Source organism: Hyperoodon ampullatus, assembly GCF_949752795.1.
Source record: "Hyperoodon ampullatus genome assembly, chromosome: 11".
NCBI lineage: Eukaryota > Metazoa > Chordata > Mammalia > Artiodactyla > Ziphiidae > Hyperoodon > Hyperoodon ampullatus.
Window position 1 is genome coordinate 8823858 of NC_136924.1, and position 19288 is coordinate 8843145.

A 19288-nucleotide genomic window follows, 5' to 3' on the forward strand; every position below is an offset into this window, starting at 1 on the left:
CGTTTACTTATGCTTTTCCCAGGGCACAAAAATGGGACCTTCGTGCATGGCATAACAGGTATAATAAATATTCATAATTTCACCTGTGAATAATACATAGGTTTCCTTGTGAAATCAGGAAAAGATGTTGCTTTGTTTTGCAGACACCCAAACCACGGTATTTGCTTTTCAGGCACTGCCAGACATCCGGGGGGCTCAATTTCTTGCCGCCGTTTTGGAGAGCTTGCTGGTCAGGTGCTGCCTTTGGAGCTGTGGCCGAGGTATGGGGGGAGGGGGGAGTCAGCCCTCTACAGGTCTGTTTTCCATGCATTGTGGCTTCCATGCAGCAGGGGGCGCTGCAGTAGTGTTCATCGCGGTCCCGGGAGCCACTCGTCCAGCCAGAAAGGGGCCAAGCCGGGAGGAGATGTGGCAGGCAGCCCACGGTCCTCTTTGCTCTTGCAACTTTAGTACCCAGAGCTCGTTCTACACAGACCATTCTTCTACACCATATTTCATCATGTTGGACGCCTTCCATCCAGTCCTGCATCCGGGCGGAAAGGAAAGGGCATTAGCTTCCCGCCTTCCTAGGTGTAAGGGTAGGGCTGTACTCGGTTGTACAGGCGTCTCTTCTCCGTGTTCTTGGGGTCAGCCTGACAGTTCCCTTGAAACCAAGAAAAGCTCCCGCAGGTGCGGGGTATGGATGTGTGTGCGCTAGTCTTTCTTTCCTCTGAGGGGGTCCTTTCTTTTTAACCTGACTGCGGGAATATTTCCCTCCCCACACGTCTCTCCATTGACATTCGGGACAACGGTCGGCTCGGAGCTGAAATCTCTCCCTCCTAAGACACCCCTCTAGCTCTCCAACGCCCCCCGCCTCCGCCCCCCGCACCGTTTCGGTTCACGCATAGTGAGGGTGTGTGACAGGTCGCGTGTGTGTTTGTGGCAACCAAGTCTGCAGCACTCGCCAAACCTGTTCTTCCTCTCCCGGTCCCCAGAAGTCTCTCCAGCTGACTGGACCTACGCCTGGCAGCGCTTGGCACACGCAGCGCTGGGGTTGAGATCCAGTCGGTGCTAGGCGCCGCCAGGCAACAGCGGGGCGAGCGACTGCGTCCTCCTCGGTCTCGTTCCTCCTCTAGCTGCCCCGCCCAGGGCGCACTCCAGCTACCTCTTTGGGCTGTCTTCCAGCCGCCGCCCCTGGGTTCCCTGGGCTTCCCAGAGTGAAATCGAAGGTGAAAGAAACAAGGGGAGGGCGGGAGGCGGGGAGGAGGAGCCTCCGGCCGGGGGAGAGTGTGGGAGGAGGCTTCAGCCCAGGGGGTAGCGTGGGCGGAACCTTAGGGGCGGATCTGGGTGGAGAAAGGGGCTGGGCAAACCCGGTGGAGGGTTGGCCACGCAGGCGCGGGGGACAGCTCCGAGAACCCCACGCGGGAGCTTCTGGAGTCTCCAGCCACCGCTTCTCACTTCATTGGAGAAGGGGCTGGGGCCGGGAGGGGAGCTAATAAAGAGTGAATGAGCTGCAGCCGCTGTGGCGGCCGGAGACTGCCCGAGCGGCACCGGAGCGGTGCGAGCGGGAGGCGGCGAGGGGAGGCGGTTCGCCTTGTCCCTCCCACCCGCCCTTCTCCCTCTCTCTTCCTCCAGCTGGTCTCAGAGCCCGGCTTGGTCCGGTCCCTCTGTCCCCACCCCGCACTCTTCCACCTCCTCCGAGTCCCACTCCTCACCTAGGGCGCCCTGCACTGCCATGGGTTAGGGTGGGGGCGCGAGCCGCGCGAAGGACTGGCCCTGTGCATCCGCCGGGGGGCGCGGAGCCCGAACGCCGCTCGCCGCTCGTCGGCGCAGGGCATGGGGAGCGCGGTGTGAGCCCGCACCCGGGGAGGACGCAGGAGCTGCGGAGACGGGCGCGAGGAGGAGGAGGAGAACGGTGGATTGGAAGGACCCGAGGGAGGAAGGGAGGGTGGGGAAGCGAGGGAAAAGTGAAGCTGGGAGGAGAAAGCGGCGGAAGGTGGGGATTGATGCTTCTGTTTTTTGTTGCCGCTGTTGCCCTCGCGCTGGTAGCCGAGCCGGAGGGAAGGCGGTGGAGAGATGATTGCAGAGTTGGTGAGCAGCGCTCTAGGGCTCGCTTTGTATCTCAACACCCTGAGTGCGGATTTCTGCTACGATGACAGGTAAGGGGGTGAGAGGAAGGGGTGGCGGGCTGCTTGGGGACTCCGCGGTAGCTCTGAAGCTTCCTGCTTTAAGGTTCGAAGTGCGTCTTGGGGGAGCTGGTCCAGCACCTGAAGGTTTAGGAGACGCGTAAACATCAACACCTAAACAAACGCCGGGGACGCGGGCGCACTGGGCGGGCTGAGGGAGTTTGGGTTCCTAGTTTGCAGCAGGTTCCTCTCCCTTGCTTCTAGGTTGTTGGCAGACGCTTAAGTTTCTTAGCGGAAATCACAGCAGTTTGGGAAACTCTTTAATGAACGTATTAAATAAATAATCTTAGGTATTCCATGGTGCAACAAAAGCACATTGAGCGATTTTACGTCTGGACTGGAAGGAAGCTGCTCCCCGTCCCCTAATAGATCTTCCCTGTAATGTTTCCTTTTATTGATGGGACACTTTTATTTCCCGAGGTTAAAACACACTTTTGACAGTTGCCAAAATAGTGGAGAAATGGCACTGTATTTCAACTTTCCCTTTTGACGTATGGTGTACTTTACTTTGAGCCAGGATAATGCTGCTGCCATCTCTTCCGCTCCCCCGCCTCCCTCACCGATCGATGGAGTGGCACTTTATAAAAGCCTGGGTTTTCGTTTCTGTTTGGGAGTTTTACTTTAGACGTTAGCGATTCTTTTGTGCTAATTGCGGAAGGAGACGCCCCTAGAGACTGAAGTTGTCTTCTGCGTTTGGGTTAGTTTGGGTGGCTAATGAGACCTGAACTGTGTTGTCAAAGAAACTGCATCGATTTCTGGGAAATGTCACAGTTGTGCTCGTGTCTCTACCTATTTTTTAAACGTTGTTAGTGTTTAGAAACTGATGAAAAGCTCTAATAGCCATTAGGGAAAAGTCCAATTTGTGCCTTTCCGGTGACTTAATCTGATTACAATTAAAACAGACGCATAATTAAAATATATTAGGGAGAACAGCACGCCTGGCTAAACTTATTAACCGTCCTGGGGTGTTTCATGCTCCATTGAAGTTAAACCATCCAAAAAGTGAGCACAGATTTACTTTGACAGCTTTTCAGCAGCCTCTCTGGGTTATGGAAAGTGAATGGATCCTCAGGGTCAGGGCGAGGCAGTGAGTGAACTTAAGCAAAGTGGTTGATAGTGAGGGGAGAGGAAGGCAGAATTTTCTCCTGGTGGTGCTTAGCCATATTCTGTATCCTCTTGTGTGCCCACTCTCCAGCTAAAAGCATGTTCATGGATGTATGCCTTCAGTCAGCGAATCTTGGTTCACACCCACATGTCTGTTATGAAATCCCCTGATAATAGGTACAAGAACATCCAGCAAACGCTTCTTAATGCATTTTACGTAGTGTCGATCAGAGACTAGTTGATAGGAAGCCACTGTTACACATAAACTTTTCCTCAACTTTTAGGCAGTGTACACATTTCAGCGGTTTTGCTACGTGCTTCGAGAAGTAAATGGTCTGTGTGTAAGAGTGAGGTGAGCTGCTTCTGTACCCGCCAATTTTGTATTACCCTGCACCTGCTATTTCTAGAATACTGGCAGGAAAAGCTCTTGCTTCCAAAGTTGGGTGACTTTTCGCTAAAGCGAGCTCAGGGAGGAGTCGTCTGGGCAGTTACTGGCACTGTTGGGGACAGTTTGAAGAGTATATGCACTTAAACCAATAACTTAGGACTTATATAAAAAAGTAACTTACTGTAATACTATAACTATTGTAGAACACTGTGATAAATCAAGCAAATAGCATGCTGTGGCTATTCTTTATTGCTGTCCAGTTCTTTAAAAAGTACATGTCAGAAGAAACTATCCTAATAAAGATTAAGGCTGGAACTAAACTACATTTGCATGTACATTGCTCTGTAGACTTAATGCTTATTTTGTGTTCTTTAATCATCAGTCAGAAGTGTTAGTGTTGTAACTCGGCAGAATGGTGTGAGTGTGATGATAAATTAGTTGTGCTTTGATAGTTGGCAATTGTTATAAGTTCTTTACCTGCTATAGATTGAATGGAGCCTCAAAATTCCTGAGTTATACCTAGCTGCATAGATGAATTTAATGTGATGATTTGCCCGTATCATCTATTGATAGCATGCCCAATGTGTGACATATAGACAATATATACCATTATGATGTTGAAGCCCTGTAAATATACATTATACTTAGTTACAATCTGAAAAGTGTATTTTACTCTAATTTTCTTGGTAGCAGAACTGCACATGCAATCACGTGCTCTTGCGAGTATGAAACCTTACAAGTGCCACACTTGGTTTTTATGAATCCTAGAAATTATGAAATATGTATTAATAGGAGCATGGCACATATTTGGTGTCTGCATAGCATGTTCAGGTGATTCAGTGCCAAGGTTTCTGTCTCACTGCTCTAACTCGCTTGTGTGAGAAGCAGGGAAAAAAGCTGGGGAGTCAAGTGGAAACTGTAGGATGATGATAATGTGTTTATTTCCACCACTCCATTTCATACTACAAAGACTCAAGTGTAAAACTTTGTTTAAACTACATCTGTGGCTTCTGCTGCAACACCGCCCACTCCCCTTCCCCTCCCCCCCACCCTAGGAACTTTTGTGAAATATGGTTCTGCAAGGAGAGGGCAGTGCTGGGAGTGAAAGGGCAGCTCAAGGGAGGGAGGTGGCTCTTACGCTCGACTTGCTTAACTAAAGCAAGACTCTGCATTTTAGCTGAAGAATCTGGCATTTACTGTAGGAGGGCTTTCTACTGCTTCAGCTTAAACATTATTGCTGTGGTACTTCTCCAAGTTATCATTTCTTTTAAATGTAGTGCTCAGGTTTACTTTATAAACTATATATGTAATTATATTCAGTGTCTAATGTAGCTTGGTTGAGATTAAGTGGTCATCTGAAACCTTCTTCTAGCAAAATCAATTTCCCTATGGTAAAATTGAATATTTTACAAGTGTTTCTGTGCTAAATGTAAGACTATGGCTCTGATGTGATGAAACAAACAGTAGAGGAGTAGAATTCATCATATCTGATGAAAACGCGTATACAGTTTCAGCTTCCTCCCCTCTTCCCTTGCCTTCAATCTAGTAAAGACTGTACTGAATCTTAAACTGTGGTTAGAGTAAAATTGGAATTATAAATATGCAGTCTTTGCCAAAGTTGAAGTCATGCTGCATGTGACTTCATGAAGGACTGTCTCCCTTTCTGGAGAAATTTGATGTTAGGTCAGTGGGAAAAACTTGCTGACCCTGAATTCTCTGCTCTCTTACATATTTGTCGAGGATACCATTGCATCACTTTCCCTGCATCCTCTTTAGAAGTCCTGCTATGTTTTGCATAAAGATAGCCCTAAAAGAAGAGTCAGTTTACTTCAAAGCAACAAAAGTAAATGATAACTGCTGTTTCATAGTGTGATTTCATTTGGCACATATCATCTAATTGACGGCATGCCCTTTGTGATAAGTAAGAACATAATGCACCGAATACATCTTTTTAGTCTCAAGTGAGTAAAATAATGCATTAGTTAAAAAAAAAAAAAGGCAATTTGAGTTTTTGAAAGTGGGAAATGCGTTTGTGGCTGCTTTGAAATTTTTGTTCCTTATTGCTCATTCTGCAACTGTTAAACTCACCCATGATCATTAACATTACCTTTAGGTTCCTTAGTTATTGGTGTGCAGTAATTTTGTGAAACTTGGAGAAGCAACTCCACAGCAGGAATTTCTACTCTTGAAATCAAACCTATTCCAAACTTTCAGTAGCACATCCCTAGTTTAGATATTCATTTAGGTGTAAATGTAAATCTCAGTTTTATAGAAACACTTGTTAAGGTTTTTTTCCCCTTAATGTTATAAAGAGTTTGGTTAACAGTATTTAAAATGAAGGAATAGAAGATTTAAGGTATATTGACAAGCTTTTTAGAAAAACCTTTTTTTTTTTTTCCCCTGAAGATATTCAACTATACTTTCTCCTTGGTCTTTTAGTGTTTTTTATCAGTTTGGTTTTTGACCTGGTATAAGAATAGCTTGTGAAATGATGAGTCCCTCTAACGTCTCTCTGAAAAGTTCTCTCTAATAAACTTGCCTTGGACCAATCTGGGTTTGTTATCTTAAAATTCTAGTATGTTCAACCACTGAAGGCATGTCTGGTATTTAGTGAAAGCATGTTTAGAAAGAATTACTATAAAATCAAAGTAAATAAGGGAGAAGTTTGCTTTGCATCCAAGGTTGTCTCTTCAGGTCTTTATTGGAAGAAGGTAATGTGTACAAGAGTGTTATTTTACTCTCATTTCCTTCCCAGTTGATAATGTACTAAAAAAAAAGGCCAGTGGGTACGGTTCATAGTTTATGAAATATTTTATGTGACATTTTATTTTCTAGCTAAGTTTTTATTGTTTAATCACATCTATGTGGAAAAGGTTCATTTTGCTGTTTGAATAAGTACATCTCTTAACAGTAAATTAAAATTAAAATTCGGTGAAGCAGGTATGGACCACTTTTCCTTACCTCCATCGAGCTTGTCACATGGGGTTTATCCTAGCAAATGACCCAGATACAAGCACTGAATGGACATGTGCAAATGCCATAGGGGAAATTGCTTGCCAGCCATCTGTCTCTTAGTTTTTCTCATTTATAAATACACTATATTTGGGGGAGGGGCTGCATTTATTGCACATTATTAGTTTACATCATCTCATCATCTGCACTTAGTTTTTCAGAGCTAAAGTGTCCCTACAGTAACACTGAATTCCCTGCTGGTATAATTCTGAAATAGCTACAACCTTTTGGATTCCAACATGAGTTAAGAGCAGTTTGTCTTCCTAATCTCTTTGTTGCTGTTCAGCGCGCTCAAAGCACTTGTTTAAAATGCCCATGGGCTTCCCTGATGGCGCAGTGGTTGAGAGTCTGCCTGCCGATGCAGGGGACACGGGTTCGTGCCCCGGTCCGGGAGGATCCCACGTGCCGCGGAGCGGCTGGGCCCGTGAGCCATGGCCGCTGAGCCTGTGCGTCTGGAGCCTGTGCCCCGCAATGGGAGAGGCCACAGTGGTGAGAGGCCCGTGTACCGCAAAAAAAAAAAAAAAAAAATGCCCTTGATGGTGCAGCTGTTTATCATAGGCGAAGGGTATGTTTTCTCTAAAATAGGCACCTTCATAATATTAGGAAAGGACAAAGTTTACCCTTAAGGCGCTCTGATAAATCTATGGCTGACAAACCTACTTTCTTATAACTTCATTATTCTCACCCAACATGCTTTCAACACAGTAACATTCATCTCTTAAATTTTTTGGTCCTCTCTTGGAAGCTAAGTCTTACATGAGCTTTGGGTCCTTCCTTTAAATGGCTTCACAAAAGTGACAAGTGTGGCAGCCTTGATGGAAAGGACAAGTGGGTTGCTGAACGTAAGGACCTTCCCTCTATGAGTAGCTGTCCTCCTTAAGAGCCCAGCTGAAAAAAGTGGAGAGGCCTATCACCAGGAACTACATCCTATTTTTCATGGGATGAAAAAGGCATAATATTTTGAATCATTACAGGTGTAATTATGCACAACGCTAGATGGTTTCTTTGAGGATTTGATTTGTATGTGGTTTTTTTTTTTTTAATTTTATTTATTTATTTATTTATTGGCTGCGTTGGGTCCTCGTTGCTGCGCGCGGGCTTTCTCTAGTTGTGGTGAGCGGGGGCTACTCTTTGTTGCAATGCGTGGGCTTCTCACTGCAGTGGCTTCTCTCGTTGCAGAGCACGGGCTCTAGGTGCGCAGGCTTCAGTAGTTGCGGCACATGGGCTCAGTAGTTGTGGCTCGTGGGCTCTAGAGCGCAGGCTCAGCAGTTGTGGTGCACGGGCTTAGTTGCCCCGTGGCATGTGGGATCTTCCCAGACCAGGGCTCGAACCTGTGTCCCCTGAACTGGCAGGCAGACTCTTAACCACTGCGCCACCAGGGAAGCCCTGTATGTGTTTTTGAGGAATAAAGGACTACATTCATTAATTCACGAATTATGAACACCACTAGACATGGGCTTCCCTTATATATGGTGCATAATACAAACAGCAGCTGTTCCCCATTGTCAGTAAGCGTCCCTGTCCGTCCTTTCCTACCTGTACTTTACCACGTACTATATAGTGTTTGAATCTGGGAATCTGATGATAGACATAAAAAATGCTGATAGCTTGTCCTTTAGCAGAATTTCACTTGCATTGACTCATGTTTATTTTGATTGATACTCATATTTTTAAACTTTTATTGGGATTCTGTTGGCTTCTTTCCCAGAGCATCTCTGCTGAGGATCCATGGTTGGTGGTTTGAACTGGACTTTTTCTTGATCTGGTGCTCATTGGCACTTTATTCATATCTGTGGAAGCTTTAGAATACCTTTCCCAAATGGCTCCTTCCTAATTGTTCAGGTCAGTTGTTTTTCTTGGAGGTCTGCAGTGGCTGAACTCTTTGAGTTAACTAGATTTGCCTTGACTGGTCATAGGGATTGAAGACTTTTGCCTCAGAGATTATTTTGGTTGTATTTTCTAGGCAGTTAATTCCAACAAGATGCGGCACTATCAAATTTCTATTGATCTCTTTTCCTCCACTCTGACAGTTTAGTTTTTCAGTTACATTTGTCAGTTTCTCTGGTACTCAAGGTTTCTTAGAATAAAAGTTATAGACGTTCGTTTCAGTCTTTTAGAAACTTTTGGGAATTACAATTTTGGGTTCAACCGTGAGCTTTTTTCTTTATAGGTAAGTAGGAAAGAATTGAGTAAGCCTATCTACTCAGGAGAAATTTGAAGAAGGCGGGATCACTGAAATGATTTGTCTTCAAGATTCTACATTAAAAGTTTCTGTTGTGTTTTTAAAGTAATTTATTTCATTTAAGGGCACTTCATAAGATACAGTTAATTTGAGTTACTAGAAATGATTGTTTTAAAGATGAGATGGAGAGAGATTTTGACTTGCTGATGTCTAAAAAATTAATTTGGAAAAGAGATTAGAATTCAAAACCCTAACTCCACCTTTAGATTCCATTTTATCATGGAAATAAGTGAAATTATATGTACATTTACTTATTCCAAGGCTATAAACATGCCGCATTGCTTGAGGGCAGTGCTACTGTATCTGTTTTAAAAGTACCTTAGTACATGGCAGAGGAGATGCTGTTTGCTTATGATAAATTGGTGTAAGCTTTTGTTTCTTGATTTCTTTGCTGGGGCATTTTGTGATATCAGGGTGAGGCAGGGTCTGAAGCGTGCGGCAGCATATAGTTATTATCAAGGACACTGACTAAATTACATGATTTGTCAAATGAAACACACATCAGTGCCCTTGGAATAGCAACTATGTGTTAGGTACTGTGTCCAAATAAAATGTGTCTTTCCCTTTGTCTTTGATGACTACTCTTTATTTCTGTGGAATTTATTATAATAAATGTGTGATTATTCCTCAGGAGCATCAAGTTAAAAAAAAAAAAGCAAGTTCACTATAGTCTTATGATTATGGTTTAACTAGGAAACAATTATATATTGTCATTACAGAGCCATTTGGGAAAAGGAGGGTAAGGCTAGCAGCTGTGTTGTTCCCCTAGGGACCATTCTCATTGTTTTATAAACTATCTTTTGTGTACCTCTGCCCTCCTATCTTCAGGTTTTTAAAGGTATTATAAATACTGAGCCTGCTGCTTTGGGTTGTAAAACATGCCTTAAGGTAGAATACTTGGGTCTGAATAGTTTGTCAGGTGTAGTTTTAGAATAGGGTGTTTCTCTCCTCCTCCAAATAATTAACTACAGGACTGCACTCCCAAAGAAATTGAAAAGAGCTCATTTTGACAAAGCAAGTTTCTAATGGCAAATTTTCCAAGTACAAGTTTGCAGAAGAAAAGTTCTCCGATGATGAAGAAGTTTAATCAGGCAAAAAGACATTTTTATTTGCAGAAATAGGCCCTTTAGTGGGAGGCAGTTACTTCTAACTGATGTGTAAAACTAGTATACCTGAATTCATTGGGTAAACCTTATTTAAAGTAGGAAGGTTAGGGGCTTCCCTGGTGGCGCAGTGGTTGAGAGTCCGCCTGCCGATGCAGGGGACACGGGTTCGTGCCCCCGTCCGGGAAGATCCCACATGCCGCGGAGCGGCTGGGCCCGTGAGCCATGGCCGCTGAGCCTGCGTGTCCGGAGCCTGTGCGTCCGGAGCCTGTGCGTCCGGAGCCTGTGCTCCGCAACGGAGAGGCCACAACAGTGAGAGGCCCGAGTACCGAAAAAAAAAAAAAAAAAAGGAAGGTTATTCTTGTTATTCCATTGAAAGAAAAAAAAAAATGGAGCTGAGTTGTGTCACTGAATTTATATTAAAGAAATAAGGTTTTACAATTTAACCCACTCTTATAGGGGTATGTACTGACTTAACCAAAGAAAATGAATTTGAGATTTGAACAAAAATCTATTATAAAGACACCAGAGTCCAGCCTGAAATTACCAACTCTAGTTTGCCACAGATATCTAGTCTTCTATTTAAAATATCCTATTGAAATGATCTCTTTTGGTTTCCTCCACCTCTATATTTTTAAGAGTCTTTGTATTTTTTCTTTCAGAAACAGTGGTGTTTTTGGCTTTTGTTCCATGTTGAACAGAAAATGAAATTTCACTGTTTTAAAACCTCTTGTATGTCATTAACATAAAGTAAACCATTTCTGTGAGAGAGTATTTAGTAGGTACTTTTAAATTCAGGCCTGATATGATACTGAGGATGCCTGTGGTAGGGCAGGGGGCTTTAGACCTGGTCCTCTCCCATAACCCCCCACCTCCACACCCTACCTTCATCCTTTGATATGGATGATTACCTTTTAGAAAATCTTTTAAAATGCAGTTCAAATTCTCAGTTTCTTTGAACCAGATGGGTATTTTGGTACCTCTCCTAAAAAGACATTTTTGAGCTGGGCCTGTTGTTGGATCTCTTTCCATCTATGTATATGTATATATATTTCTAGATCAGCGCTTCCCAAACTTCAATCTACCTGCACATCACCCGGGCTTGTTAAAATGCAGATTCTGCCTGGAGTGGGTCTAAGAGTCTGCATTTCTGTCATTCCCAGGTGTGATAGATGCGGCTGGTTCATGCGATGTACACATTAGATCAGTGTGTTTTACAGATATTCGGAAAAGACGGCCTAAATTCCCGTATTAAAAAAGATTTAGGATAATCTTTTATATCTCAAAAGCATATGAGTTTAGCCATTTTATTTAATCTCTCTGTTTTGTTTTATATTTGTTCAATCATGACATCTTTAAATTGATCTTAATAGTTTAAGACATTGTGTACATTTTGAAAAGGTAGAGAGCCTGCTGAAATCTAGGAGATGATCTCTATTGAAATATCTGTCACCAACTTGTATTACAATATCATCTTCTTTGTAGTTACTATGGAGACAGATGTTGGATTCTGAGTTTTACAAATAAACTGATAGGCGGTTGCCTTAGGCTTATGACTTGAATAGATGCTGATGCCTAAACTGAGTCTATAGACAGTGCCTTGATGAGTTTGTACTTTTGTTGAACAATCCCTTGTAAGGAAACTTGGCTTACACTGAATGAAGATTATAGACGTCAGGCAGGTGGCAAAATATAGGCATTAGGCAGCTGAGAGTAGGAAAGATAAAGATCTATTAATGATATTCAGGCACTGGGTGATGCTACCGGGTAAAGGTATATCTACATAGTATTAGAAATGCTTGGGCCCCTTTGATTTTTTTAACCTGGTACACTATACCTCAGCCTTTGGGCACTTTGGTGGATTTCTGAATAGGTGAATACCATATATATGGGAAGTTTTACATTCCTACTTAGTAGAAATCTTTTTTTTTTTTTTTTTTTTTGCGGTACGCGGGCCTCTCGCTGTTGTGGCCTCTCCTGCTGCGGAGCACAGGCTCCGGACGCGCAGGCTCAGTGGCCATGGCTCACGGGCCCAGCCGCTCCACGGCATGTGGGATCCTCCCGGACCGGGGCACGAACCTGCGTCCCCTGCATCGTCAGGCGGACTCTCAACCACTGCGCCACCAGGGAAGCCCAGTAGAAATCTTTTTAAAGAACTTATTCTAAAATAAATTAGAATTATTTCTTTCTTTTTAAAACGCTGTACTCTGTACTACAGGCAGTATTGTGAAAGAACACTGGGCTAAGATAAAAGCGGAGAGGGTCTTTAGTCTCGGAAATAACACTTTATTAACTAGTACTTGAGCTACTAAGCCTCTAAAACTTGGTCTTGTAATTGGTCAGGAAGTGCAAATGATGATAACAACTGCCAACCACAGTGTGAGGACCAAATGGAATAGTCTGATGAATGTTTTCTGTGTGTTTAAAAAGCTGCATGATGTTACAATCAGATGTAGACGGTGTTGGACCAGAGGATGAATGACTCAGTTATCCCCGTACGTTAGCATCTCACTCTCTTCTCCCCTGAGAACAGAGCTGTGTTCTACTTTATGTCCTGGCTCACTTTTTCACTCGGAGTCAGTGGTTGAGCTCCTGTTGTCTCAGCTTCTATTGCCTGCCCCATCTCTGCTTCTAATCTCTGTCCACCCTTTTGGTCAGCTGTCCCTGGTCTCACCGTAGAAGCAGGTTTTGCTCTCCTGTATTTCTTTTCTGCAGCTTTCCCTTTGTTTCTAGTCTCTGTGCTTATTTTGAATAGATATTCTGGCCAATCTGAGCACTTCTTTCCTTCTGTAGGGTAAAAGGACCAATTGCAGTGCATCGGGTGTGAATAATCGTTGGTACTCTGGTTCTGCTTGGCAGGGTATACTGTTACTGGGTACTCATGATCTCTCTTTTCAATGAAACCCCTTTTCTTTGGGGAGTATGTTCAGGTTTAGAGCAGTTCTGGCAGCCCAGTGATTAGGAAAGAGAGATGTCAGATAAGCTGAAGTTTTCTGCATTGAAGTGTTTGTGTTAATCAGTGGTGTACTGAGAATCTGTAGTAAGTGTGCTTAGCACATGTACTAGATGGTGACATCTAATATCTAAACCTGGTGATACATTTTTGTAACTAATTAGAAAATGTGTTTTTTCTTTTAGAGCTTTCCAAGCAACAAGGTGGCAAAAAGTAAAAAGACCACAAGAGTTTTGGAACCAGATAAATTAGGGATCTAATTCCAGAACTGTTACTTGCTAATTGTGTAATTTTGATTGTGTTACTAAAACTCTTCTAGCCTCTGTTCCTGTTCTATAGAATGAGGATAGTAATACCTAGAGTTCTTGGGAGAATTTAATAAGTTTTATAAAATGCCTGGTACGGTGGTGTCTGGGATACTTATTCAGTATTTCTCTTGATCAAGAAATTATTCATTAACTTTATAGCTGATATTTAAAAATCATTATAGAATAACATCTAAAAATATTGTAGCACTTAGGGAATTTTCTTTAAAGCCAATATTCAAAATTTAAACTTATTTCCAATAATATTTAACTTGGTATTGCAGATAGATTTAGTGTCACTGAAAAGTTCGGTGAAGTATATTAAATAATTACTCATTTAAAATTTTAATTTTCATCTTGGGTTATAGGTTTGGAGAAATGATGTTGAAATTTAACCATTATATACACACATATGCGTGCATACACACACACAAATTTTGCCAATAAAATGTTTGTGATATATACTTGATTAACTGTATAACTGAATCACTTTGCTGTATACCTGAAACTAACACAACATTGTAAGTCAACTACACTCCAATAAAATTAAAACATAAAAAACAAATTAATTGAACAACCAATTTAAAAAAAAGTACATGCGAAAACCAGAACCCAGATATCTCCCATCTTCTTCACTTCAAGTGACTTTCTTCTTTAGATTAGATAATACTTACGGTGTGTAGGAGTGTAGGCAAAATTATGATTTCTTAGCATCTTATAAGAATTGTTTCACTCTCTGATATGTAGTTTAGATTTTTAAGGAAAATCATTGTTTAAGGACATATCTTAATATTGTTATTCCTTATTAATATTAATAAGAAAAATCGTAATGAAAATACAGAGTTGTTTTCGGTTATGTTGCAAAAGATAATGTTGAATAGAGAGTTAGCCCAAATCCCAGAAATACTTTTTATATATCTTTTGTTTTACAGTGAGTAAATTGGATAGAAAAGCTCTGTTCTTTGAAGCCTTTTCTGGGAAGCTTTTTACTCTCTAACTTGCTCTCTCACCACGACCTACAGCTCACATTAATTTATTTACAGGTAGTTCTGCATTTAAGAATATTGATCTCTTTCTTGTTTAAAACAGATCTTTCACATGTTTACTTATCATTTGACACTAACATTTCTGGCTTTCTCCCCCACTCCGCCCGCCCCCCAAAAAAGAAAATACTTTCCCCCTCAAAGTCCAAGTAAGCTTAGCATGCTGAAGGTTTACTGTATTGATAACATGGTTTCCTCTTTTAAGTCAGGGTGAGGCTCTAATGATCCTCCAGGGGCCTTCCAGCTTAAAGCAGGTCACAGTTATAGGGTTTAGGGTTTGGGCTCATTTGCCTAAGAAATATGTATGAAATTGGCCATTTGGAGGCAATTGATAATGTTTTCAGTAAAACACTGGGCATTTTGCTACACATACCAGATCAACTAGGGATCTAATGTTTTACAGTGAAAATGAAAATGAGGCATTAATACAACAAACCATATCAACCAAACATGTTTTTACCTCAGCCGTGATCATCATTTTATTTCTCATGTGTTACCTTCTTCTTGGTTGGAATGTTTATTACTCTGTTCCTATTGATAACTAAATTCTAACAGCAAGTGGCAAACTCCTAAAAAGGAGACCACTTTTGGTTCTTGTTGGATAGCAGCCTAGTTTTCTCTAGTGCACATCTGTTCCTTGGAACATTTTTAGAATGTTCAGGTGAAAATTCACCCAGTATTTTAATAAACCAGATTCTGTTACTGATGGGTTAAAAAAAAAATCCGTCATACTGTTTTAATTTATTAAAGGGAAACGACAAATGGTTTCTGTACTATGGCTCTCAACTCTCTGGGATTAATTTAAATGAGTAAAAGAAACCAATAATTCAGGACCTTATTAAACATGCCTCAGCAGTTGATTTTTAAGACTCAAGAAAAGACCAACAGCTGGATTTCTCCAGGGTGAGGAGTTGGATGGAAAGGAGAGGTTATCTACTATGAAGGAGAAGGTGAACTGAGAGGAGTTGACTTGAAGAGTATTTTGCCCCTTTCTTGTTTATGATACAGTGCTTTCCTTTCATGGTATATAGGAGGGATCATTATAGAGAAATTGGAATGACCTTTCTTCGTGAGGGGAAAACAGAGGCACTGCAATGGAAGATGGGTCATTTTGATTGGTACCTCTGCGGATTGGAACCAGAGCAGCGACTGATTGACAGCTTCTTGAGGTTAAATCAAGACAGTTTGTTAGGGCTTCCCTGGTGGCGCAGTGGTTGAGAGTCCGCCTGCCGATGCAGGGGACACGGGTTCGTGCCCCGGTCCGGGAAGATCCCACATGCCGTGGAACGGCTAGGCCCGTGAGCCATGGCTGCTGAGCCTGCGTGTCCGGAGCCTGTGTTCCACAATGGGAGAGGCCACAACAGTGAGAGGCCCGCGAACTGCCAAAAAAAAAAAAAAAAAGACAGTTTGTTAGAATGGAAATCCTCTGAATTCAACTGTATTTGTGGAAAGTAGGTCTTTGGTGTTTCAAAAAATTCTGTGGTAGATTTTGATTGCATGCTGAATTTGGGGTGTGTGTTATAAAATAGCAGCTTGTTTGTTTTTTTTTAAAGGCAGTTATCATAATAAATACCCAGATTTCATCTTTGTGTACTTAGAATTTGCATTCTGAGAATTTATGATTTTGGGGAGGGGGTTGGGTTTATTTTTCAAACTAAAGCCTGAGAGAATTAGCAAATTTAATGTTAAATTGGACACTTTATTCATATACGCAAACCTTGTAGATTTAAGGTAGACCATATATGATATTTAAAAGTTAATATTGTTTTCAATACTAAGAATAATTTTGTTTAGATTTTCACTTTTATTTCTTTTTATGTCATCATTATTTATGAAAACTGGTTGAAAATGAAGATCAAAGATTTCCTGTAAAACCTAAGATATGACAAGAACGTTATTTATTTTAAAGTTTTCTCTAAACCGGAATAACAACTTAAACACAAACCAGAACTTAGCCAGAATGTTTTTTCTTTGAGCATCACTGGGAATCTCTATAAAAATAGAGTAAATGCTTTGCATGCAGGTTACCTACTGCATTTGAAGGAAATCTTTTGTGTATGTCTTCAGACTATTTGTGTGTTCAGAAAGAGTTTACCAGAATCAACTGAAATTGGTAGAAAGTGGCCAAAGGAACACTGTAGCTATAACTTTATTGAAAACCAGAATGGTATTCTATGTCATAATCTTGAGTAAACGGAAGCTAATGAGTGATTTCTTTTGTGAAATATTATCAGTTTTCCTTCACTTAAAGGAGATTAATTTTATTTTAAGGATTTTCTTCCCAAGAAAAGTATCAGTTCCTGCCAACTTCTGTCAGCATTGATTTTAGAAAAAAGGAGATGAATAGAAATTAAGAAAGCAGCAAAACTGGTAAAGAGATAATTTCCTTATACACATACCAACCAAAAGATTTAAGGATACTTAGTAATAACATTGTAAATTGTTTTGTGTATTCTGGTCACTTACCTCAGAGACCAGAAACAGCTGTTGTTACTAGAAGTGATTGGAGAAAAAGAAAAAGAAAGGGTATGTTTACCATTTAAGTAACCTGATTTCTGAAAATTACAGTATAAAAATATGATAATTCTATTCAAAGTTTGGGAGAAAGATTTCATGTGGTTTATTTTAAATTCAGGAAATCCACTCAAATAGACATTCGCCTTTGATTTAAAAGTGTTAAGTCATTCTTATGTGTGTTATCTCCCAGGAAAGCATCAGTGTGGGATGCTTTCAGCTCCTGTCATTCCTGTGTTCCTTTAGCAAGCATTTGTAAATGCTTAGCTGTGTCAGGAACCATGTTTAATATGGGGGACACTGACCCTGAAGAAGATGTAGTCCATAATCTCAAGGATCTTAGAGTCTGGTGGGGAGACCAAGTAAACAGACAGTTTCCCTAACAGGGAGACGTGCTTATGATTGTGAATACGTAAGAGGGGCACTTGACCCAGACTGGGAGGGAGGATGAGGGAGGCACTTGTGAGAACTGGTTTCTTTTATTTTTTCTTTTTTTTTTTTTTATTTAACAAATTTAATCAGTTATACATATACATATGTTCCCATATCCCCTCCCTTTTGCGTCTCCCTCCCGCCCTCCCTATCCCACCCCTCCAGGCGGTCACAAAGCACCGAGCTGATCTCCCTGTGCTATGTGGCTGCTTCCCACTAGCTATCTACCTTACGTTTGGTAGTGTATATATGTCCATGCCTATCTTTCGCTTTGTCACAGCTTACCCTTCCCCCTCCCCATATCCTCAAGTCCATTCTCTGTAGATCTGTGTCTTTATTCCTGTCTTACCCCTAGGTTCTTCATGACATTTTTTTTTCTTAAATTCCATATATATGTGTCAGCATACAGTATTTGTCTTTCTCTTTCTGACTTACTTCACTCTGTATGACAGACTCTAGGTCCATCCACCTCATTACAAATAGCTCAATTTCATTTCTTTTTATGGCTGAGTAATATTCCATTGTATATATGTGCCACATCTTCTTTATACATTCATCCGATGATGGACACTTAGGTTGTTTCCAACTCCGGGCTATTGTAAATAGGGCTGCTATGAACATTTTGGTACATGACTCTTTTTGAATTATGGTTTTCTCAGGGTATATGCCCAGTAGTGGGATTGCTGGGTCATATGGTAGTTCTATTTGTAGTTTTTTTTTTTTTTTTTTTTTTTTTTTTTGCGGTAGGCGGGCCTCTCACTGTTGTGGCCTCTCCCCTTGCGGAGCACAGGCTCCGGAGCACAGGTTCAGTGGCCATGGCTCACGGGCCCAGCCGCTCCGCGGCATGTGGGATCTTCCCAGACCGGGGCACGAACCCGTGTCCCCTGCATCGGCAGGCGGACTCTCAACCACTGCGCCACCAGGGAAGCCCCTATTTGTAGTTTTTTAAGGAACCTCCATACCGTTCTCCATAGTGGCTGTACCAATTCACATTCCCACCAGCAGTGCAAGAAGTGTTCCCTTTTTTCCACACCCTCTCCAGCATTTATTGTTTCTAGATTTTTTGATGATGGCCATTCTGACTGGTGTGAGATGATATCTCATTGTAGTTTTGATTTGCATTTCTCTAATGAGTAAAGATGTTGAGCATCCTTTCATGTGTTTGTTGCAGTCTGTATATCTTCTGTGCAGAAATGTCTATTTAGGTCTTCTGCCCATTTTTGGATTGGGTTGTTTGTTTTTTTGTTATTGAGCTGCATGAGCTGCTTATAAATTTTGGAGATTAATCCTTTGTCAGTTGCTTCATTTGCATATATTTTCTCGCCTTTCTGAGGGTTGTCTTTTGGTCTTGTTTATGGTTTCCTTTGCTGTGCAAAAGCTTTTAAGTTTCATTAGGTCCCATGTGTTTATTTTTGTCTTTATTTCCATGATTCTAGGAGGTGGGTCAAAAAAGATCTTGCTGTGATTTATGTCATAGAGTGTTCTGCCTATGTTTTCCTCTAAGAGTTTGATAGTGTCTGGCCTTACATTTAGGTCTCTAATCCATTTTGAGCTTATTTTTGTGTATGGTGTTAGGGAGTGATCTAATCTCATACTTTTACATGTCCCTGTCCAGTTTTCCCAGCACCACTTATTGAAGAGACTGTCCTTTCTCCACTGTACATTCCTGCCTCCTTTATCAAAGATAAGGTGACCATATGTGCGTGGGTTTATCTCTGGGCTTTCTATCCTGTTCCATTGATCTATCTTTCTGTTTTTGTGCCAGTACCACACTGTCTTGATTACTGTAGCTTTGTAGTATAGTCTGAAGTCAGGGAGTCTGATTCCTCCAGCTTCATTTTTCGTTCTCAAGATTGCTTTGGCTATTCGGGGTCTTTTGTGTTTCCATACAAATTGTGAAATTTTTTGTTCTAGTTCTGTGAAAAATTCCAGTGGTAGTTTGATAGGGATTGCATTGAATCTGTAGATTGCTTTGGGTAGTAGAGTCATTTTCACAATGTTGATTCTTCCAATCCAAGAACATGCTACAT

At 41.6% G+C, this 19288-nt stretch overlaps 1 protein-coding gene across 1 annotated transcript in view; it reads left to right on the plus strand.

The window, feature by feature from the left end:
* Nucleotides 1–2052: 2052 nt before the first annotated feature.
* The window catches only part of TMTC2 (transmembrane O-mannosyltransferase targeting cadherins 2), a gene marked incomplete at both ends in the record, with an annotated part of 412037 nt that continues 394801 nt past the window's right edge, over nt 2053–19288 (plus strand). Inside the window, one exon of the mRNA XM_079715466.1 lies at nt 2053–2135. Coding sequence (XP_079571592.1) covers nt 2053–2135 — 83 coding nt within the window. The remainder of the gene's footprint in view (nt 2136–19288) is intronic.